The sequence below is a fragment of the Dipodomys merriami genome, unplaced genomic scaffold (assembly GCF_024711535.1).
Source record: "Dipodomys merriami isolate MVZ:Mamm:240054 unplaced genomic scaffold, mDipMer1.0.p SCAF_19, whole genome shotgun sequence".
NCBI classification, from domain to species: domain Eukaryota; kingdom Metazoa; phylum Chordata; class Mammalia; order Rodentia; family Heteromyidae; genus Dipodomys; species Dipodomys merriami.
In genome coordinates this window covers 26,606,925-26,628,830 of record NW_027203270.1, presented here as the reverse complement: position 1 = coordinate 26,628,830, position 21,906 = coordinate 26,606,925, and the positions used below count along the sequence as shown (strand labels likewise).

Below are 21,906 nucleotides of genomic sequence, written 5' to 3'. Positions count from 1 at the left end.
AACCATATCCCTAAACTCTCCTCTCCTAAGCTCATATGCACTCTGGAATGGGAAATGGGCAGAGGCCAGAGCAGGGCATGCTAGCTCTAACTCTAGGGAAATGCCAGGGAAGTAAAAAGCACAGGCACCAAGGGGAATGAGGAAATTAGGAAAACACAGGCCATCCCCTCATAGAAATCTAAACCCATCTTCCCACAGCTCCAGGAAACTGTTCTCGCACCCCCTGGTGGCAGATCTGAAGACACACAACACACACACACACACACACACACACACACACACACACGCGCGCGCGCACACACACACGCGCGCGCACACACACACACACACACACACACACACACACACACACACACACACACACACACACACACACACACACACACACACACACACACACACCAATTATATGGGAATGGGGTACAGATTATGAGAAATGGGAGGAAAGGACCAGCATCCTCACAGGGCAGCTCCAGGAAGACTGGACCCCAAGTGTGGAGTCATCCAACAATAAACTTTTATTGAGCACCTACTCTGGCATTTATTGAGTGCCAAAACTCCATATCCATGGTCTTTTTGACCCCACACTGTCCTCGGCAATTCAGGCTGAGACTTCCAGTCAGCGGTGGGGGTAGCAGCAGGGAAGGGAGACCACCACTGCTCCCTTGCCTGCCTGGAGCGCTGTCCCCGTCCTGTGGTCCAGAGATACAGGAGAAGCAAGAAGGAGTCTGGGGAACAGCCCTCACCAGGCGGGGCATTATGGGAGCCTGGCCAGCTGTGTCCACTTTTAAATTTTTAATAAATAGGTCTTGCTGCTGCCCAGGCATCCGGAGCTCTTAAGGGAAGCGGGGATGGAGAAACACCATTCTCATGCCAGTTCCGGCTCTGGTTCTAAAAAGGAAAGGCGAAAATATTGGGTTAGCCCCAACCACCCCAGTAGCTGTCCAGGTGTGTCCTGGCAAAAGCAGAGTAGGCAGGCTTAAAAATCCCCAGGAACAGGTCTCAGCTGGTCCCAGTCTCGAGGCTGGAAGCCTAGAGAAAGGGTCCCAGCTACTCCCCCCTCAACTCCAATGGCTCCATAGCCCAAGGAATGGATTCTTTTTTTTTTTTTTTTTTTGCCGGTCATGGGGCCTTAACTCTGGGTCTGGGCGCTGTCCCTCAGCTCTTCAGCTCAAGGCTAGTGCTCTACCACTGAGCCACAGCGCCACTTCCGGCTTTTTCTGTTTATGTGGTGCTGAGGAATCGAACCCAGGGCCTCATGCTTGCAAGGCATGCACTCTACCGCTGAGCTACCTTCCCAGCCCCAAGGAATGGATTCTTGTCCCCACCATCTCCACTGGACCCATCACTGACCAGCCTCTGCCTCGTCACCCTTGGCATCTGGCTCCTGCCACCAGTCGGCGTACAGGCCTTCCTCGTAGTCTCCCTCCCCCTCAAACTCAGCATCAGATGGGGGCTCCTCGGGCTTCACAGCTAGATCTGTCTCCTCCAGTTCCATCTAGAGCAGCCCAGAATTAGGAGACGAAGACAAGTCACTGCAGGATCAAAGCTGGATGGGCTTCTTTCCTGGCCATGATCCCATCTTTCACCTCCCAAAGCCCACCTCCTCCCCCTTCCTCCCCCACCTCGCCCCACCATCAAGGTCCAACTTGGAGACAATGGCAGGGTTGGTACTGCAGTGTTTCGCTCCCAGACTTCCTTCCCTGAGGTGACATGTGGAGCTCCACCATCAGAGGCTGAGTGACAATGTCAGCAGCTCCACCTTGGATCACCACCCCAGCATGAATACTGCCAGTCTTGCACACTTTCTGCTGCTGGTTTTTCTTCCAGCCACACCTTCGTTCCCCAGACCCTAGATTGCCTTGTTAATCCCTCCAAAGCCAGGCATCAGCTCCAGGCTGAGGCCTCTGCTGATGACCCAGGCTGGGCAAGGAATCATTGTCTGCTGTAGATGTTGACTTCTCCACAGTTCAGGTTGTCCTCATGAAAACACTGGGGGAAAGGGACTGTCTTTCTTTCATCACTTTACTCCAATCCCAAGCCTGGTGTTGGGTAACAAGTGACAGTCACCAAAGCAGTTAGCATTCCCTGAACACCTATTAGGTGCTGGCTCAATACCAAATGTTTTTATTTACATAGTTGATCTCATTCAATTCTCCCCACATAAATTGTGCAGGGCGTTGTCCCAAGTTGATGGATGGAGAAAGAGAAGAGCAAGAAAGTTACTTAAAGCTGGGCAACAGTGGCTCACGCCTGTGATCTTAGCTCCTCAGGAGGCTGAAATTTGAGGATCACAATTAGAAGCCAGCTTGGGCAGGAAAGTCCCTGAGACTCTTAAGCCAGAAATGGAGCTATGGCTGCAGTGGTAGAGTACCAGCCTTGAGCAAAAAGGCTAAGGAAAAGGCCCTGAGTTCAAGCTCCAGTACTGGCACACACAAAAGAAGTTACTTAAGACTTGCTTGGAGGCTACCCAACCAGTAGGTGGTGGAGCCAGGTGTGACCAGAATCTAAGCCAGTTGCTGACAATGCAGACTATGACCCACGTTCATGGAATGGGAGTGCAGGTGCATGTACCACGCCAGGTAGGGAGGGGAAAACAAATGTTGAACTGTAACACCTCAGAGAGATTCAGGCTGTGAAAGTCATTCGGAACCAACATAATCCACTGTGGTCCTTCTTTCCTGGCATCCTGCACTCATTCTTTCATCATTCTTTCACTGGCTTACTCATACTTTCTGAGTACTGGTGCTGTGCCAGGTGCTGTGGCAGAGGTGGGAATAATCTAATCCCTCCATCTTGTGCTCCATCTTGGAGCACAATCTTCCATGTTGGAGAAGAGGAAAGGCCAACACAAGGTGGGCCAAGGTTGCAATAACTCCAGGTCCCAGGCCAAATGGCTGGGCGGGCAGGGAGGCACAGAGTTGACACTCCAAGCCTAGAGGAGAACCAAGGCAAGAAGCAAGAGCTCCCTGGAAATGGCAGCATCTGAGCTGAGTTCAGGAGAAGTGGGCCGGGGGCACACAGAGAAGGGGCTGTGGAAACGCTGAAGGACACACAACTTTCTCCTGCTTCACAACAGCTGGACCCAACTGTTCCATACAGCAGTCCCAAGAGAAAGCTCAAGGTGTCCCGCGCAGCCCCACCTAGAGCAAAAGGGGCTACTCGCCTCGTCATCTGACTGCAGATACATGTGTGTGAACTCGAGCAGCTCCCGAAGCTCAGTGGTCTGGTTGTGGTAGAGCCTGGCCTCCTGGAAGGAGAGAGGGATGGGGTGAGCAGCATTCTGCTGCTAGATTGGTGGGGGAGTGGGGAGGAGGAAGGTTCTAGAATCCCAATGCACTCGCCCTTTCCAGCCCACAATCAGCTCACATGCTGATCTAAGCCCATGTACTTGAGTCTCTGCTTAAGGAGTCTGCAGACTCAAAGGAGAGAATCTCATCCCACTGGCAACTGGCCCACTACCAGGCAGGCAGAAGTGGCTGCCATATATGTGCTAGCCCTGTCCTGGAGTCCAAGGGTTTGCTCAGATGGTTCACTAGTGGGTGAAAAGCAGAGCAAAGAGCATCAGGAAAGGTGATGAAAAGAGGAAGGCAGCAGGCAGGTGCGGACACTTCCACCCTTCACATTCTGACGCTATGCAGCTGCGTTTATGTCACTAAAATTTCTCTGAAGGGTAGGAGTAGAACCCTGGCATGGTTATTCTTCATATGTTCATAGAATTCGAAAAACTATTAAGTGTTTATGATATTGCTTTGATTTTTACAAATACAAGTCTAGGATGCTTATGAAGTTTTTGCTTCTTGCAGCCCCAACCCTGTGGGAATCTCATATCCATCTCCAAATATTTCTCTAACAGTCGTTTGAAATGTCAGAGCTCAAGCTCCCAATATACAGTTTTTGAGGATTTCTACATGAATGTCTTAGTGATAACCTTTATAATGTAAAGCTAGGCAACATATTGGCTTCAACTCTTATCTGGCACACGATTTTAATTAATGTTTTTCTATCTTATCATCTCCCAGGCTATTAATCCTTTTTCTTCTTCTTTTTTTTTTCCCCTTACCAGTCCTAGGGCTTGAACTCAGGGCCTGGGCTCTGTCCCTGAGTCTCTTTGTGCTCTAGGCTAGCACTCTACCACTTGAGCCACAGTGCTACTTCTGGCTTTTGCTGTTTATGTGGAATCAAACCCAGGGCTTCATGCATGCTAGGCAAGCACTTTACCAGTAAGCTACATTTCCAGCGCCAGGCTATAAATCTTAATTTATAGGTTTCCCAGTTCCACATGTACCTAATTGGTCATAAACATTAATTTTATTGTTAAAATTGTTATTTAGCAATTTTTTTTCTTCTTTGTGACTTTATTCCATTTTCCATCATTTCATATCTGTATGTTTTTGGAAGTTAAAAAAAAAAATCCTCACTGGGCGCCAGTGGCTCATACCTGTAATCCTAGTTACTCAAGAGGCTGACATCGGAGGAACATGCTTTGAAGCCTGCCTGGGCAGGAAAGTCCGTGAGTCTCTTATCTCCAATAAACCACTAGAAAACTGGAAATAGCACTGTGGCTCAAGTGGTAGAGCACTCATCTTGAGCTAAAGATTGCAGGGACAGTGCCCAAGCCCAGAATTCAAGCCCCACAACCAACAACAACAACAAAATCCTGGGCTGGAACTGTCTATGGCTTAGTGGTAGATGTTTGCCTAGCTAGCATGCATGAAGCTTTGGGTTTGATTCCTCAGTACCACATAAACAGAAAAGGCCAGAAGTAGTGCTGTGGCTCAAGTGGTAGAGTGCTAGCCTTGAGCAAAAGAAGCTCAGGGACAATGTGCAAGCCCTGAGTTCAAGTCCCAGGACTGGCAAAAAATTAAAAATAAAAATCCTAAGTTTTAAACTGGATTTTGAGCATTTGAGTAAAAAATCTGAGGACTAATGGGATATATTTTTTTTTAAATGTTCAGAGGATGGCACCCACCTCCCGGGGCTGAAAGTCCTCCTCTTCCAGGCCCCAGCGAGCCCGATGGAAGCGGTAATAAACTAGGTTCTGCTGCATGACGTTGTCCTGGGGGTCAAAGAGCATGTAGCTGGCGGCACTTCGGGCAGCCTGACGCACATCATTCACTGAAGGAGAACAGAGTCAGGAGCAGCCTTGGTGCTAAGCCCATCCCAGGCCCACCTACCTCTCAATTCAGCCCTGTGCTCCTATTCCCCAGTTGCCTCCCACAATGCTCCTCGCTCCACCTAATAATAATTCAAACTACACCTAGAATCCTAGCTACTCAGGAGGCTGAGATCTGAGGGTCTTGGTTTGAAACCAACCCAAGAAGAAAAGCCTGTAAGACTCTTAGCTCCAATTGACTACTAAAAAGCCAAACATGAAGCTGTGGCTCAAGTGGTAAAGTACCAGCCTCAAGTGAAAAAACTAAGGGACAGCAACCCTGACCCCCTAGTCCAAGCCCCAGTAGCATGCATGCGCACACGCATGCGTACACACACACACACACACACACACACACACACACACACACACACACACACACACGCAAACTAGAAGGTACTGGGTGTTTTCATGTACCAGACCCTGGTATGGGTGACTCACTGCCGCCTCATTATCATCTGCAATTTACAGACCAGGGGTTAGATAAATTAACCAGCTTGCACAGCTGAGAATGACAGCACTGGGATGAACAGAGCACTGGGATGTCTGGACCAGGGAAAGGAGAAATCCTCAGCCTCTTTGCCATCATCATCAGGAAGGGTCTCCCAGCCCTGCTGCCCTAGCTCTAGCCTGTTGAAGCTTAGCATCTCCAGTTGTTGACAGCCCAGGTTGTCCATCCCTACCCTGGCCACAAGTCCTGGTGCTGCTTTTTATTAGTCATGAGACTAGTGGCCTCTATGGACCTCAATAAGCCTCAGACTCCTCATCTGAAAAATGGGCCAGTAGCAGCTGCCTAGTGTAGGTGAGAGGATGAAATGAAACAAGGACTTTATAAACTGGCCAGTGCTTAGTTGTTGGCTGCCGAGCCAATCACCAAGAGGTCCTTGAAGCCCAATGGCTCATGCCTGTAATCCTAGCTACTCAGGAGGCTGAGATCTCAGGATCTTGGTTCAAAGCCAGCCCAGATAGGAAAGTCCATGAGACTCCTTCCTATAACTGCCAAAAAGATGGAAGTGGAGCTGTTGTGGTGCAGGTGGTAGAGCACTAGCCTTGAGCAAAAAAAGTTCAGGAGCAGCATCCAAGCCCTTAGTTTAAGCCACAGGACTAGCATACAAGCTAACACAACATACACACACACACACACACACACACACACACACACACAGAGTGGAGGTGTGGCTTAAGAGGTAGAGCCTTGAGTATAAAGGCCAAGCAAGAGTGCCAGACACTAAGTTCAAGCCCTAGGATCAGCCCCCTCCCCCACCAAAAAAGCCTTCTAGTTCTTCTCCAGGCTGCCCCATTCCCTGATCCTCATCCACCTCCAACCAACCCTAGGTTCCTTTCCCAAGTCTGCACTGCCTCTAGCCTTTGTTCTCATCATCCCAGGGTACTCAATCTGAGGGTCAGCTCCTTATGGTTCTAGGAACAACACCCCACTTCCCCATGCTATCCTCTCTTGCATTTCTTCCATCTCTCCCTTGCCCAGCCCAGCCAGGAGGCTCACACTTGTAGTAGGCAAACTGGAGGTAGTGATACATGGTAGCCACAAACTTGTCCACGAAGTACCCGCCCACATTGGGGGTCAAATTGGCCTCACAGTCCACCTTGCACTGCAGGGACTCTGCAAAGAGATCTGGGAGGGGAGACAGCAATGAGGGGCTGGTAGTGTGCAATTCCAGCCCTTCCCCCTAGGGGGCACAGCCTCCCAAGCCCACTCTGCCGGCCAGAAAGTGCCTGGTGTTTCTATCTCAGGAGATAAAAGCATACTACCCCCATCCTAAGCAAGAAGGTATTCTCAGGGAGAGTGGCAGCTGAGGTTTGGGGCAGGACTGGGCCCAGGCAGTGACGCTAAGGATAGCCCATTTCTGTCCTGGTTTGAATGGACCTACAGATTAGGAATCCACTGCTTTCTATGTACAACTGCTGGGTGTCTACTTGGCATCACTGCCTTCCTATTGGAAAGCCCGTGGATCCAACTTCCCCAGGCTCTTTCTGGGATAAGCTACTGTTTTCCAAACCGATGCCCAGCACTTGGGACACACCCCATTAGTTCCCTGTACTGGTCATCTCTGGGCCACCTGGAGGCTGTTCAAATATTTGGAGAGTATGTATGTGTTTGTGTTAAAGCACCTTGGGGAGCTCTGGGACTGAGGAATACCCACAGATGTCTAGCTGGGAGATACCTGCTATGGCTGGGTAGAAATCTTTGAAGTCCACCTGCTCGTGAGCCCCCTCGCAGCCAGCCAGACACCGGGCAAAGATGGTCAGGTATTCGGCCAGGGCGCGCTCCATGTCCTCGGTGCTGCCGCGGAAATCGCCGCTGTTGTAGAGTTTCACAGCTCGGAGGAACACAGCCTGAGGGAGAGGGGAACATCAGGGGGACCCCCCCAACACCTGCAAGCAGGAAGGGGGTGCCTGGAAGGAGCTTCAGAACCTTCCTCCTCCTCCACCTCCCTACCTCGTAGGGCTGGGCTTCTAGATCGGTGAGGGACTCGTCCGCGATGTCCAGCATCCCCCGGTAGTAGTTGAGATATTTGGCGGTCAGCTCGTGCTTTGGGTTCCTCTGGAGGAAGGTGTAGGCCGCGGCCACCGCCTTCTCCAGCCGGTTAGCCTGAGGGTGGGAGGGTCGTGGGGAGGGGGGGATCGGGTCAGTAGGGCGCACTGATCACACCCTCGGGCGTGGGCGCACTCCCACAGCGCCCCGAAACTCGACGTCGTCCCCCTCCAAGTGGTCCACCCCCACGCCGCCCCGCGCGGGTGGGCGCCCACCTTGAACAAGGCATAGTGCAGGTACTGGTAGGGCAGGCGGCTCTGGAAGTCGCGCAGCAGCTGCCGCGGCGGGTAGGGTACCTGGAAGGCGGGCAGCGCCCGCTTGCAGCGCCGCAGGCAGGCGGCCCGCTCCAGGACGTGGCCGAAGAGCTGCAGCTCGTGCGCCCAGCCGTCGCCCGCGCCCTCGCCACCCTCGGGAAGATGGTGATCGGCGCCGCCCGCGGGGCCCGGCGCGGGCGGGGACGGCAGCGGGGCCGAGGGCGGCCCCGGGCCGCTGCAGTTGGCGTGGCAGAAGGCCTCGCTGTCCCGCAGCAGCCGGTGCAGCCGCAGCGCCGCCTCCAGGTAGCGCGCGCTCTCCCGCCAGTTCTCGCCCTCGTACAGCTCGAGCGCGTGGCCGTAGGCCGCGGCCAGGGGCATCAGGTCCTCGGGCGGGAAGCCCCGGAAACTGTACTTCTCGTACTGCGCCCCGGCGCTGCCTAGCAGAAGCCACAGCAGCCCCCACGCCGCCCGAGCCATGCCCGCCGGCGCCCCGAGGTGCCCGGAGCCGCCGCCGCCCCCCCGGGCCCCGGCTCCGCCCCGCCTCGCCGCCCCGCGGGAGGAAGGAGGGACGCGCCGGGGGGGACCCCGCCGCGCGGTCTGCTGGGTCTTAGCGCCCGACGACGGGCGGAGAAAGGGGGGGGGGGTGCTCAGGCGCGTCCCCAAGCCCCGTCTGTTTTCAGATCCTTTAACCATCTCAGGTCTGCCACGCCGACCGGACCTCCGGCCCCTCCGGCTGGGCTGCAGTACGCTTCGAAGGCCCGGTTCACAGACAGGGCTCGCCCCGTCCCGCCCGCCTCACTCAGGCCCCGGATGAAGTTTGGGACACCGGGTCTTCCCTCCCCGCGTCCCTGCTGCCCCCTCCAGGCCTTGCCCCTGAGTGGGGAGATCCGGGCCTGCCCACCCTCCAAAGAAAGTCACCATCGCCTCCAGCCCCAAATCACAAAGTTCTCTTTAGAGTCTAGCTTTTGTCTTTACGCGTGTGTACGTGTGTGTGTGTGTGTGTGTGTGTGTGTGTGTGTGTGCCGGTACTGGGGCTTGAGCTCAGGGCCTTCTACGTTCCCCCCCCCCTCCCCACACACTGACCTCAAGGCTGGCGCTCCACCACTTGAGCCACGCTTCCACTTCCACGTCCCTAGAGAGGGCTCTCCTTGGAGGATGGGGAGGGTGGGTTGTACACTGAGACACCCCCTCAGCGTCCCGACCTCAACACCGGCTTGGAGAGGCCTAGATTTGGGGGAGGGAGGGGGTAACTAGGAAAAGAAACACAGGATGTCTACATCTGGCTTTAGGACCCAGGGCTGCAGGGGCGGGGGGGGGGGGGGTAAATGGAAGACACAGGACTTTTTCTTTCTTTTTCTTTTTTCTTTTCAGGATCCCATCAGACTTCTCATCTTTCCTGAACCCCCTTCCCACCAGGCCCCAGCACTGGGCTGAGGGTGGAGATGGAGGGAGGGGGATCTGCAGATTCTTGTGGCACATTCCTGGGGCTCTAAACTCCCAGCCTTCGGGCCTTCTCCGGTTCCATCACCACCCGGCCTGGCCCCTGCCGGCCAGCTCAGTCTCCCCAGCCCCCATTCCACGTAGACCAGCCAGGAGGGGGGGGGGCAAGGAAGGAGGACAGGAAGAGGGGGAGCCAACCCTCAGAGGGGAGGGGAAGGGAGGGGGGAAGGAGGTTGACGGCTGGCTGCGGATCCCCCCGGGTTGTCCTCACTGCCAGCGTCCTCGCTCCAGGCACCATGTCCCCGGTGGGCTCCCACAGCCACACCCTGCGCCGGCTTCCTCTACCACAGTTGCTGCTGCTGCTGCTTCAGGCCTTGGACAGGGGTCTGGGCCGAGCCAGCCCAGCCGCGGGCCCCCTGGAAGATGTGGTCATCGAGAGGTACCACATCCCCAGGGCCTGTCCCCGCGAAGTGCAGATGGGAGATTTTGTGCGCTACCACTACAATGGCACCTTTGAGGACGGAAAGAAGTTTGACTCGAGGTAATGGTTTAGGCACCACCAGACTGACTGTCTCTTCCTTGAGCCCCGGCTCCTGGTGCTCCTGGTGTCTGGGGTTCTCTACACTCTTCCCCTCAACCCTCTCTACTCCCGACCTTTTCTTTTTGTGCCCTGGTTGTGGCTTAAACGCACACAGGTCCTTACTCTTGGTGCTCTACCACTGGAGCCACACCTCTGCTTCCAGCATATTGCTGATTGATTGGAGAAAAGAGTCTCATGGACCTTTCTGCCTGGGGCAGGCTTCAAACCATAATCCTCAGATCTCAGCCTCCTGAGCAGCTAGGATTACAAGCGTGAGCTACTGATGCCAGGCTGGGGATCCCCATTTTTTTCCCTTTTAAACTCTGCATGCCAGTTTCCATACATACTCCCCTAGGCCCCGTAAAACACCCTCTAAAGAAGCTCCCACACAGTTCCCTAAAGATGACCCTGTCCCAGATTCTCAACCTTCAGCTCCAGTTCACCTAAATTCCTTTCAACAAACTCCAACCTCCCCAGAGTACTTGATAATCAGAGGTGAAGTGCACTAGCAGCTCACCGCTGACATATTTAAAGCCACAGTGAGGGGGAAGAAGATGGAGCCTGCTGCATGTGAACCCTGGGTGGTCCTTTGGCCTGGAACCTTCTCTCCTATCTTTCCTCCCACTCTGTCTTGCCTGTCTGCTTTCACCTTAAGTTTCTGTGCCTGTGTGGTTAGGGTTGGGATAAAAGCAGGGTGGGCACTGTAATTAAGACAGCAAAATGGATCTGGGGGTAGGGCATAACTCTGTGCCAGGACTATCAGTCCACGTGTCACAATCTGACATGCCACCCTGAGCAATTCAGAGGGGTTTTGTGCCTTGCTTTCTAGGGCGAGCGCCTCCATTTTAGCTCATGCAGGCCAGCACTACCATCCATCTTGCCAGCTTTGGGGTTGAGAGACAGGCTTCTGGCCTGATCTGGACAGCTGGTCTCCCCAGCAAGTCCATTTTGGTTGGGAGTACAAGGCAGGGCTATGTGCCAGCCTTTGGGGCAAACTGTAGGTCCCGTCACAGTAACCCTCTCTGGAAAGAATCCACCCTCTCCAACCTAGAGTGTACACCTCAGCCCACAGGTCATTAGTAGCCATGACTTTGGAAATAGGCAGTTCATTTGGCAAGAATAGAATCTCCAGAGTCCAAGGAGCTGGGTTCAAATCCAGACTAAGACAAAGGGCTGTCATCTCTTTAAACTTCACTGTTCCTAGCTGGGTACCAGTGGCTCACACCAATAATCTTAGCTGCCCAGGAGGCTAAGATCTAAGGATTGCAGTTCAAAGCCAGCCTGGGCAGGAAAGTCTGTGAAACTATCTTTAATTGATCATCAAAAAAGCCAGAAGTAGAGCTGTAGTTTGAGAGGTAGAGTACTATACTTGAGCAGAGAAAAGCTCAAGGGCAGTGCCCAGGCCCTGAATTCAAGCCCTAACCAGCAAAAAATAGATAAATCATGGTTTAGTGATTCCTACAGTGCTGCAGGCCTCCTGTGTCTTGACCCTGTGGAAACAAAAGCCTTGATGGTGTTGGAAGTTTGCACAGAGTTTGGGCCTTCATAACAGCACTGTGAAGGAAGCAGGCCACAGGGCTGGGAATGTGGCTTAGTGGTTGAGTGCTTGCCTAGCATGCATGAAGCCCTGGGTTCAATTCCTCAGTACCACAGAAACAGAAGAAGCCAGAAGTTGCTCTGTGGCTCAAGTGGTAAAGTGCTAGCCTTAGGCAAAAGAAGCTCAGGGACAGTGCCCAGGCCCTGAGTTCAAACCTGAGGACTGACAAAAAAAGAAGCAGCAGCAGACCAGACATAAAACTCACCTGGTAGGCAAAGCAAGATACAGGCAGAAAATGGCAGCACAACCTACAACCCTTGCTCTTATAGTTGTCAACTTTTTCACTCAAGGCTGGTGCTCTACCAGTTCCAGCTTTTTGCTGGATAATTGGAAATAAGTCTTGAATTTGTCTGGCCCAACTAGTTTTGCTCCTCAGAACTCAGCCTCCTAAGTAACTAGGATTATGAGTTATAGGTATGAGAACTTTGCTAGAAAACTTTTTTTTAATCTTTTTTTTTTTTTTTTTGCCAGTCCTGGGGCTTGAACTTAGGGCCTGGGCACTGTCCCTGAGCTTCTTTTGCTCAAGGTTAACACCCTACCATTTGAGTCACAGCGCCACATGTGGCTTTTTCTGTATATGTGGTACTGAGGAATCGAACCCAGGGCTTCATGCATGCTAGGCAAGCACTCTACCACTAAGCCACCTTCCCACCCCTAGAAAACTTTCTTAATCCACATCCCTCTTTGATCAAAATAAAATCTTCCCACCCACCCCCTCCTTTACTTCAAGCAAGTTTAAAGCTATAAATAACTAGGCACTGGTGGCTCACGCTTGAAATCCTAGCTACTCAGCAGGCTGAGATCTGAGGATCATGGTTCAAAGCCAGCCTGGACAGAAAAGGCCAAGACACTCTTCAATTAACCAGCAAAAGGCTAGAAGTAGAGCTTGGCTTAAGTGGTAGAACACCAGCCTTAAATGAGAAAGCTAAGGGACAGTGTCCAGGCTCTGAGTTCAAGTCCTAGTACATATACACACAGAAAAAAAGTAGGGTTGGAAAGGTGGCTCATTGGTAGAGTGCTTACCTTGCATGCTTGAGGCACTTGGTTCGATTCCTCAGCACCACATAAGCAGAAAAAAATGAAGTGGTACTGTGGCTCAAATGGTAGAGTGCTAGCCTTGAGTTGAAGAGCTGAGGGACAGTGCCCAGGCCCAGAGTTCAGGCTCCATGACTGACCAAAAAAAAAAAAAAAAAAGAGGGGCTGGGAAGGTGGCTCAGTGGTAGAGCACTTGCCTTGCATGCTTGAGGTGGCCCTGGGTTCGATTCCTCAGCACCGCATAAGCAAAAAGAAAAAAGCCGGAAGTGGTGCTGTGGCTCAAGTGGTAGAGCGCTAGCCTTGAGCTGAAGAGCTGAGGGACAGCACCCAGACCCAGAGTTCAGGCCCCACGACCAGACCCCCCCCCCCAAAAAAAAAAAGAAAAAAGAAAAGAAAAAAGGGGAAAAAAGTGTATATAACTGAAAACAGGTAATAGCCACAATTTCAAAATAAGCTTTTTTCAAACTCTGAAACCAAGCCAGTCCCCATTCCTTACCCCTGGCCTTTCTTTTTCTTGTGTTCCTTGTAGAACAGATGACAAAATGAATGTCTTGGATCACAACAGATCCCAGAGCCATGACCTTGGGCAAGATAAGATGCTTATTCCCTCAGGTCTTTATCTCTTCTCTCTGTCTCTGTCTCTGTCTGTCTCTCCCTCCTTCCCTCGCTTTTCCTTTTTCTTTTTGTTTTTGTCAGTTGTGGGGCTAAAACTCCAGGGCTAGTTGCTGTCCCTGATGTCTTTTGCTCAAGGCTAGTGCTCTACCACTGTGAGCCACAGCGCCACTTCCAGTTTTCTGGTGGTTAATTGGAGATGAGTCTCATAGACTTTCCTGCCAGGACTGGCTTTGAACTGTGATCCTCAGATCTCAGCCTCCTGATTAGTTAGGATCACAGGCGTGAGCCACTAGTGTCCAACATTCCTTTTTTTTCTTTCTTTCTTTCTTTTTTTGTCTGTCATGGAGCTTGAACTCTGGGCTTGGGGACTGTCCCTGAACTCTTTAGTTCAAGGCTAGCACTCTACCACTTGAGCCACAGCACCACTTCCCATTTTCTAGTGGTTTATTATAGATAAGAGGCTCATGCAGTTTCCTGCCTGGGCTGGCTTGGAACCATGATCCTCAGATCTCAGCCTCCTGAGTAGCTAGGATTACAGGCGTGAGCCACCAGTGCCCAGCTTTTTTTTTTTTTTAATGAGATTTGAACTCAGAGCATTGTGCTTGGTAGGCTGGCACTCTATCATTTGCGCTATACCCCAGGCCTGTTGGGTTTTTTTCTTTTTTGTCAATTATTTTGGAGATGGAATCTAGCAAACTCTTTTCTGCCCAGGCTGGCAGAAATCCTGCAGATCTCAGCTTCCTAACTACCTAGGCTTACAAGTATAAGCCACTAGTATGTGGCTTGTGTGTGTGTGAGAGAGACAGAGACAGAGAGAGACACTAGTGTTTTGAACTCAGGGCCTTGCTCTTGCTCAGCAGGTTCTCTACCACTTGAGCCATGTCCCCAGCATTAGTCTCTCAAGTCTCAATGTTTTCTCATAAGAAAAATAAAAACAGAGCTGGGGAGGTAGCCCAGTGGCAGAACACTTGCCTAGCATGCATGAGGCCGTGGATTTGGTCCCCAGCACTACAGAGGGAAAAAAATGAAGAGGAGGGGGGAATGAAAAGAGTGATAACTAATGCCCATAGCACAGTGGACTGAATTCAATCAGATAACAAATGTGAAATGCCAAGCATTTAATCTGGCATATAGTAAGTACTCAATAAATGCCCCCTTTGCCAATGGCGCTATACCTGCCACTCTTGCTCTCAGCACACCAAAGTGCTGTTAGACAGGCCTGCTTACCCTGCCCTACTGGCCCTCCAGGGTAATGACCCCCTTCCTAGAGACTTCCCGCTAGGAAGCCCATCCTCCCACCCAGCTTAGGAAAGACACTTGAAGAGGTGAAGAGTGTGTGTGCACTCACGCCAGGCACAGGGAGGGCGCTTTGCAGCTGTGTGCACCTGTGTGCATAGACCTCTGTGGGCAGAGGCTTGCAGCTGTGTGCAGCTTCATCTATACACACCTGAGATTACTGTGTCCCACTACCTTTCCCTCTCCTCCAGCCATAACCGAAGCAGCTTGGTGGCCATCGTGGTGGGTGTGGGTCGCCTCATCACTGGCATGGATCGAGGTCTCATGGGCATGTGTGTCAACGAGCGCCGCCGCCTCATTGTACCTCCCCACCTGGGCTACGGCAGCATCGGCGTGGGTGAGGAGCCTGGGACACAGGTGGGCAGGTGGGGCAGCCGGGGAGGGCCTAGAGGCTGAATCTCAGAGTCATCGAGTGACAGCCACGATTGCACTGCCTAGTCTAATTAATGGTGCTTCTACAGTGAGCATTTTGGTTTTCCTGGGTCTCGAAGGAGAAGAGGTAGATGCTGGGTTGGGACCCCTGGCTGGAATCACAGCTTGGGCTGGGAAAGCAGGGACCAGTGCGATTCTCAGACCTCCATCCATGCCCCATCACAAACTTTAGTCCCTGCTGCTGTGCCAACAGCGGGGCTCATCCCCCCCGATGCCACCCTGTACTTCGATGTGGTCCTGCTGGACGTATGGAACAAGGCAGACACGGTGCAGGTGAGCATCCTGCTGCGCCCGCCACACTGCCCCCGCATGGTGCAGGACAGTGACTTTGTCCGCTACCACTACAATGGCACCTTGCTGGATGGCACTGCTTTTGACAGCAGGTAAGGGTCAGGGGGAGCCCTGAGGGCTTGGGGCAGGGGAGGTCTGTGGCAGAGGGAGAGGAACTAGGACCCCATCCTGCTTCTGCCTTGTTTTCCACAGCTATAGTAGGGATGGCACTTATGACACCTACGTGGGCTCAGGTTGGCTGATCAAGGGCATGGACCAGGGGCTGTTGGGAATGTGTCCTGGAGAGAGAAGGAAGATTGTTATCCCTCCCTTCCTGGCCTATGGCGAGAAAGGATATGGTAAGGGCAGGCAGAGGTGAGGAGAATTCTTTAGAGGGGGAAAAAAACAGAGCTCTCTATACAACTGTTCATATGTGGTACAAATAAGTAGAGCCTAGCCCTTGGTGACTGTCTCGCTAAGAAGGGCTGCTTTATTGAGAGTCAGGCAAAAAAGCTCAGTGTGGGCTGAGGATGGGTGACCGTATGGAGCAAGGGAAGAGCCGAGGGTGGGAGAGGATCACTCCGGTGCACCACCGAGCAGACATTTTGGCATTAGGTCTTTCTGTGCCTTGATTTGCCCCCCCCCATCCCCTTTGTATGGCTCCAACTCTATCCTCTCCCCAGGGACTGTGATCCCCCCTCACGCTTCCCTGGTCTTCCATGTCCTCCTGATCGATGTCCACAACCCAAAGGATACTGTTCAGCTAGAGACGCTGGAGCTCCCCCCAGGCTGTGTCCGGAAAGCCGCGGCTGGGGACTTCATGCGGTACCACTACAACGGCTCCTTGATGGATGGCACTGTCTTTGATTCCAGGTCAGGGGGACTCTTGAGGAGGGCAGGTGGGGGGCAGGGGGACCACTCTGAGCTACACAGAAGGGGAGAGGCCCCTTTGACTCCCTCCCTGGCCCTCCTCGCCTTGTATTTGCAGCTACTCCCGCAACCACACCTACAATACCTATATCGGGCAGGGCTACATTATCCCCGGGATGGACCAGGGGCTGCAGGGCACTTGCATAGGGGAGCGCCGGAGGATCACCATCCCCCCACACCTCGCCTATGGGGAGAATGGAACTGGTAAGTAAGGTGATTCCCAGGATCCCCTCTGAACTGCCTCCATGGGACCATGGGACTGCAGCCTCAGCTGATTCTGCTCACAGAAACACCCTTGCTGAAGTCTGGCCACCTGTCCCATTCCTGCTCTGTAGATTCCATCATTTCCTCCAAGATAGTCCCCAATCCCCTTTCACAGTGGAGAAGGGCAGTTCACTCCTGGGTCTGGGGAAAGAAGTGTTTTTCCTCCTAGAAGAATAGATCCAGTACAGCCCAGAAAGAAAGCCAAGATGTCTGAATTTGAGGCTGTGGGTGCGTAGAGTCCTCAGTAATCATGGATCAGGAGGATGAATTACAGGGTACCTGCAAGATAACAAGTGGGATATGCCAGGGGCTGGTGGCTCACGCCTGTAATTCTAGCTAATCAGGAGGCAAAGATTATGTTTCAAAGCCAGCCCAGGCAGGAAAGTCCGTGAGACTCTGATCTCCAATAAACCACTCAGAAAACCGGAAGTGACGCTGTGGCTCAAGTGGCAGAGCGCTAGCCTTAAGCAAAAGCAGTTCAGGGACAGTGCCCAGGCCCTGAGTTCATGCCCCAAGACCAGCACCCCCCAAAAAAAAGTGGGACAAGGCTTTCCCTGCCTTCCCTGTTTCCTCACCCCAACAGCAAGATATGGGAAGCACTAATCTGGACAGAAATGCTGTCCCATCTTGCAGTCCCAGGGCAGGGCAGGGCTGCCTGGTCTGGGTTCCATGGAGATAGTGAGCAGTCCTATGTAGAACCCCTTCCCAGCTGACCACACCCCCATGTGACCTCAGGAGACAAGATCCCCGGCTCAGCTGTGCTCATCTTTGACGTGCATGTGGTGGACTTCCACAACCCTGCCGATCCAGTGGAAATCCAGACACTGTCCCGACCTGCAGAGGCTTGCAATGAAACCTCCAAGCTTGGCGACTTCATTCGTTACCACTACAACTGCTCTCTGCTGGATGGCACCAAGCTCTTCTCCTCGTGGGTCCGGGGCAGGGATAGTGCTGGGAAGGTGGGTGGACATGGGTGTGGGTGGCCTGCTCACAGCACCCTGGCCTCAACTCCTCTCTCTGAATATGAGCGTCTGCCATGATAGTGTTGAGACAAGAATGTGCTATGTGGGGCTGGGAAGGTGGCTCAGTGGTAGAGTGCTTGCCTTGCATGCATGAGGCCCTGGGTTCGATTCCTCAGCACCACATAAGCAAAAAGAAAAAAGCCGGAAGTGGCACTGTGGCTCAAGTGGTAGAGCACTAGCCTTGAGCTGAAGAGCTGAGGGACAGCGCCCAGGCCCAGAGTTCAGGCCCCACGACCGCCACCCCCCCAAAAAAAAAGAATGTGCTATGTGACTCAGAAGGCAGCACTGAAGGAAGACAGCATTACTGTTTGCTTTTGTTGTTTTGTGCCATTACTGGGGCTTGGACTCAGGGCCTGGGTGCTGCCCCTTGGCTTTTTTGATCAAGGCTGGTACTCAACCACTTGAATGACATCTCCACTTCCGGCTTTTGGCTGGTTAATTGAAGAGTCTCACAGAATTTCCTGCCCCGAGTAGCTTCGAATCTTGATCCTCAGATCTCAGCCTGCTGAGTAGCTAGGATTACAGGCATGAGCTACTGATACCCTACCTGCTGATTGCTTATTACGTGGGGCAACTGGAGAGATGAGCCCTTAGGGCCATGGAGGGAAGGGGGCATTGGCAAGATCAGAAGTGACCCCCATGCCTGCTGGTGGGTGGGCTGTAGGAGGGGTGTCTCTGGAATTGAGCGTTTGTCTTAAGTCCACCTGGGGGAGAATTCAGCTGTGAACTGGCAGGGAACAAGAACAGATGCTGAACTGTGAATCTTCTCCTACAGCCATGACTATGGGGTCCCCCAGGAGGCCACCCTGGGGGCCAACAAAGTGATCGAAGGCCTGGACAGGGGCCTGCAGGGCATGTGTGTGGGAGAGAGGCGACAGCTGGTGGTGCCGCCACACCTGGCCCATGGGGAAAGTGGAGGTGAGAGACAGAGTCCTGGGTCCGACTGGTGTTCCTTCATCCCTTTGGCTGCTTCAGGCTTCAGTGGCTGGTGAGAGGGGCCAGGGATGATTCTGTAAACATCCATACCTCATTCCATAACCTCCAGAGTGAGAAACGGAGGGCCCGTGGATTGGGAAGGCTTTGAAAGCCAGGCCCACCCTGGCTTTTCTAGGCCCTTTCTCTATTTCGTTTCTTTCCTCCTGCCAGCTCGAGGTGTGCCAGGCAGTGCTGTGCTGCTCTTTGAGGTGGAACTGGTGTCCCGGGAAGATGGGCTGCCCACAGGCTACCTGTTCGTGTGGCACCAGGACCCTCCAGCCAACCTGTTTGAATACATGGACCTCAACAAGGATGGAGAAGTCCCCTCCGAGGAGGTGGGTTAGGAGCTCAGTCACAAGCACCCCAATAAGGATGTGGATGTCCATGCATGTTACATCTCACCAACACGGGCCACACTCACCCTCCCTTGCCCAACCTACTGTGCTGAGCCAAATGACTTCCCTTTTCTTGCATTGCCTTGTAGCCTTTCCTCCCCGCACTTGTGTAGCTGGTTCTCCCTCCCAGCCAGCTAGACTGGACAAAACTTAAGCCACACCCTCACACATCCACGCCCTCACAGGCCCTGCTAAACAACGGCCACACCCTCACCAGTGCTCTTTTCTCCCCGACCTGAATTGAGGAGGGCACTGTGAATAAAAACACTGGTAGAGCCAGGCACTAGTAGCTCACACCTGTAAATCCTAGTTACAGGAGGCTGAGATCTGAGGAGCCAAGTTCGAGTACAGCCCAGACAGGAAAGTCAGTAAGATTTTTTGTTGTTGTTGTTGGATAGTCCTGAGGCTCAAACTCTGGGTCTGGGCGCTGTCCCTCAGCTCTTCAGCTCAAGGCTAGCACTATCATTTGAGCCACACCACCACTTCAGGTTTTCTGGTGGTTTATTGGCGATAAGAGTCTCACAGACTTTCCTGCCCAGGCTGGCTTTGAACTAGGATCCTCAGATCTCAGCCTCCTGAGTAACTAGGATTGTAGGCGTGAGCCACAGGCGCTGGGCTCGTGAGACTCTTATCTACACTAAACTACTCAGAAAAAAACAGAAATGGTGCTGTAGCTTAAGTGGTAGAGTACTAGCCTTAAGCAAAAGCAATCAGGGACAGCATCCAGGCCCTGAGTTCAAGTCCCACAACTGACAACAACAACAAAAGCCACTGGCAGGTTTCCACTGGGGGCCCTTTTAGGTCCATCCACATGGCTACTCCATCATGATCCTCACTTCCTGCCCTCCTCTCCCCACAGTTCTCCTCATTCATCAAGGCTCAAGTGAATGAGGGTAAGGGACGCCTCTTACCTGGGCAAGACCCTGAGAAAACCATAGGGGACATGTTCCAGAACCAGGACCGCAACCATGATGGCAAGATCATAGCCGAGGAGCTCAAGCTTAAATCAGATGAAGACCAGGAACGGGTCCATGAGGAACTCTGAGGGCCTGGCCTCAGACACAGAAGCCCTCTGTTAGGGGGACAGTGGCAGGAGACTGGCCTGCCAACAGTCCCCCCCCCCCATCTCTCTGTTAACTCTGGGAGCCCCTGGACAAGTGCTAGGGGAGACGTCCTAGGCTTCCCACCAGCCCTGGGTTTCAATGCACAGCACAGACCTCGAAGCCATTTGATCTTCTAAACCCAAACCCCTCCCTGAGATGCTCGGAGCTGCAGAGTCAAGTTGGGACTGCAGTGTCCAGGGTTGCCTAGGGTTATTGCTGGCCCCCCACACACATCTCCTATCCTCATCACTTGACTCTTAGCCAGGCTGAGGGCCTCAAACTTGCTCTTAGTGTGTCCTTTATACCCCCCTGCTCCCCCCATCCCTGCCACCTCCCATCCCATTCCTGTCATGGCAGCTCTCCTGGGACATGAAATCAGAGCTGATGACCCTATAGCTCTTCCTGGATCCTCAGGCAGAGGCAGCCCCAGGAGGGCAGCGGGGTCATACTGTCAGCTGTCCCTGTCACTCACCTGCCTGCTCCCAGGCACTGGACGTCAGGGTTGGGCTTTGGGTAGCTTCTCATCCCTAAAAATGGCTCCTTCCTTGAAGGAACCACAGAACGAGAAGGAAAGGAAGGCTGTGTGTGAGGAAACCTCAGATGGGCTTTAGGGGTATGGACATCTTTGCATTTGGTGCTAATTTGGGGCTGAGGTATGAGGGAGGTAACAGAGCTGTGGACTTTCACAAGGCTGGACTGGTGTCCAATCCCTTTCTCCTGTGTGTCAATAAAAGGTAGAACCTAAGACCTCTGAAGGTGGTCTTTTCAGGGCCAGTGGGGCTTGTGGGGAGTTTTGTTTTCCTGTAGTACCAGGTTTAAATTTGGGGCCTTGTACTTACTAGGCAGATGCTGTACCCCGCCCAGCCTTGTTTTGCAATTATTTTTCCAACAGCATCTCATGTTTCTGCTCCAAGCAGCCATCAGTCATGATCTTCCTGTCTATGCCTCTCCGCAGCAGGGATAAAAGGTACATGCCACCACACCCAGCTGGTTGGTTAACATGAGGTCTTGTTAACTTTCTGCCTGATCCGGCCCCATTTCCAACTTCCCAGTTGGATTACAGGCATAAAGCAGAGAGATAAATTACTTACTGTGCTAATACTGGGCCTTGAACTCAGGGCCTCAGTGCATATCCCTTAGCTTTTTCACTCAAGGCTGGTGCTCTACCACTTGAGCCACACCTCCACTTCCAGCTTTTTGCTGGTTTACTGGACATGAGTTTCACAAAGCCAGGCACTAGTGGCTCATGCTTGTAATCCTAGCTACTCAGGAGGCTGAGATCTGAGGATTGTGGTTCAAAGCCAACCTGGGCAGAAAAGTCCCTGGAGAGGCTTATCTCCAATTAACTACTCAAAAAAGCTAGAAGTGGCTCCGTGGCAAGTGGTAGAGCGCTAGCCTTGAACACAAAGAGGCTCAGGGATAGTGCCCAGGCCCTGAGTTCAGGCCCCAGGATCAGAAAAACAAAAAAAAAGTTTCAGACTTTTCAGCCCAGGTTTCCTTTAAGCCACAACAATCAGATCTCAGCCTTCTGAATAGTGGGATTATAGGCATGAGCCACCAGTGCCAGCAAGTCTGTCACTTTTTTTTTTTTTTTTGGTCGGTTGTAGGGCTTGAACTCTGGGCTTGGGCGCTGTCCCTGCACTCTTTAGCTTAAGGCGAGCGCTCTACCACTTGAGCCACAGTGCCACTTCTAGTGGTTTATTGGAGATAAGAGTCTCATGGACTTTCCTGTCTGGGCTGGCTTTGAACTGTGATCCTCAGATCTCAGCCTCCTGAGTAGCTAGGATTAAAGGCATGAGCCACCAGGCACCCGGCTAAGTCTGTCACTCTTAACCACCAGCAAATGCAAGCAACCAGCTATGAGTAAAAAAGCCAAGCAGAGTGCAAGGCCCTGAGTTCAAGCCCCAGTACCAGTACACACACACACACACACACACACACACACACACACACACACACATACACACACACATACACACACAGCCACTT

At 52.7% G+C, this 21,906-nt stretch overlaps 2 protein-coding genes across 3 annotated transcripts; one reads left to right on the top strand and one right to left on the bottom strand.

Moving 5' to 3' along the window:
• Window positions 1–471: 471 nt before the first annotated feature.
• Window positions 472–8,470, bottom strand: P3h4 (prolyl 3-hydroxylase family member 4 (inactive)). 2 transcript variants are annotated; one of them, XM_070028049.1, is made up of 8 exons: window positions 7,925–8,470; window positions 7,614–7,766; window positions 7,339–7,510; window positions 6,660–6,788; window positions 4,973–5,118; window positions 3,167–3,250; window positions 1,354–1,498; window positions 472–891 (listed from the first exon to the last, which is right to left on the bottom strand). In XM_070028049.1, exons 1-8 carry the CDS (start codon window positions 8,438–8,440, stop codon window positions 869–871), a joined length of 1,368 nt encoding a protein of 455 aa, XP_069884150.1. In that variant the 5' UTR covers window positions 8,441–8,470; the 3' UTR covers window positions 472–868. The 2 variants fall into 2 exon arrangements, with proteins under 2 accessions (XP_069884150.1, XP_069884151.1); XM_070028050.1 differs by lacking the exon at window positions 1,354–1,498.
• A 1,160-nt stretch (window positions 8,471–9,630) lies between these two features.
• Window positions 9,631–20,662, top strand: Fkbp10 (FKBP prolyl isomerase 10). The gene is made up of 10 exons (XM_070028047.1): window positions 9,631–9,944; window positions 14,718–14,863; window positions 15,152–15,341; window positions 15,442–15,587; window positions 15,912–16,101; window positions 16,217–16,362; window positions 17,158–17,350; window positions 18,220–18,362; window positions 18,591–18,754; window positions 19,674–20,662. The coding sequence occupies exons 1-10, from the start codon at window positions 9,700–9,702 to the stop codon at window positions 19,857–19,859; spliced, it is 1,749 nt and encodes a 582-aa protein (XP_069884148.1). The 5' UTR covers window positions 9,631–9,699; the 3' UTR covers window positions 19,860–20,662.
• The last annotated feature ends 1,244 nt before the right edge of the window (window positions 20,663–21,906 follow it).

Bases quoted from the DNA above. Each gene is read 5' to 3' on its own strand.
- Fkbp10 (XM_070028047.1), top strand. From the start codon at position 9,700: ATGTCCCCGGTGGGCTCCCACAGCCACACCCTGCGCCGGCTTCCTCTA. The intron at 14,864-15,151 runs GTGAGGAGCCTG...CTGTGCCAACAG, and splicing joins CTACGGCAGCATCGGCGTGG to CGGGGCTCATCCCCCCCGAT. The intron at 15,588-15,911 runs GTAAGGGCAGGC...TCCTCTCCCCAG, and splicing joins CTATGGCGAGAAAGGATATG to GGACTGTGATCCCCCCTCAC.
- P3h4 (XM_070028049.1), bottom strand. From the start codon at position 8,440: ATGGCTCGGGCGGCGTGGGGGCTGCTGTGGCTTCTGCTAGGCAGCGCC. The intron at 6,789-7,338 runs GTATCTCCCAGC...CTCCCCTCCCAG, and splicing joins TTTCTACCCAGCCATAGCAG to ATCTCTTTGCAGAGTCCCTG. The intron at 5,119-6,659 runs GTGAGCCTCCTG...GTTCTCCTTCAG, and splicing joins CCAGTTTGCCTACTACAAGT to TGAATGATGTGCGTCAGGCT.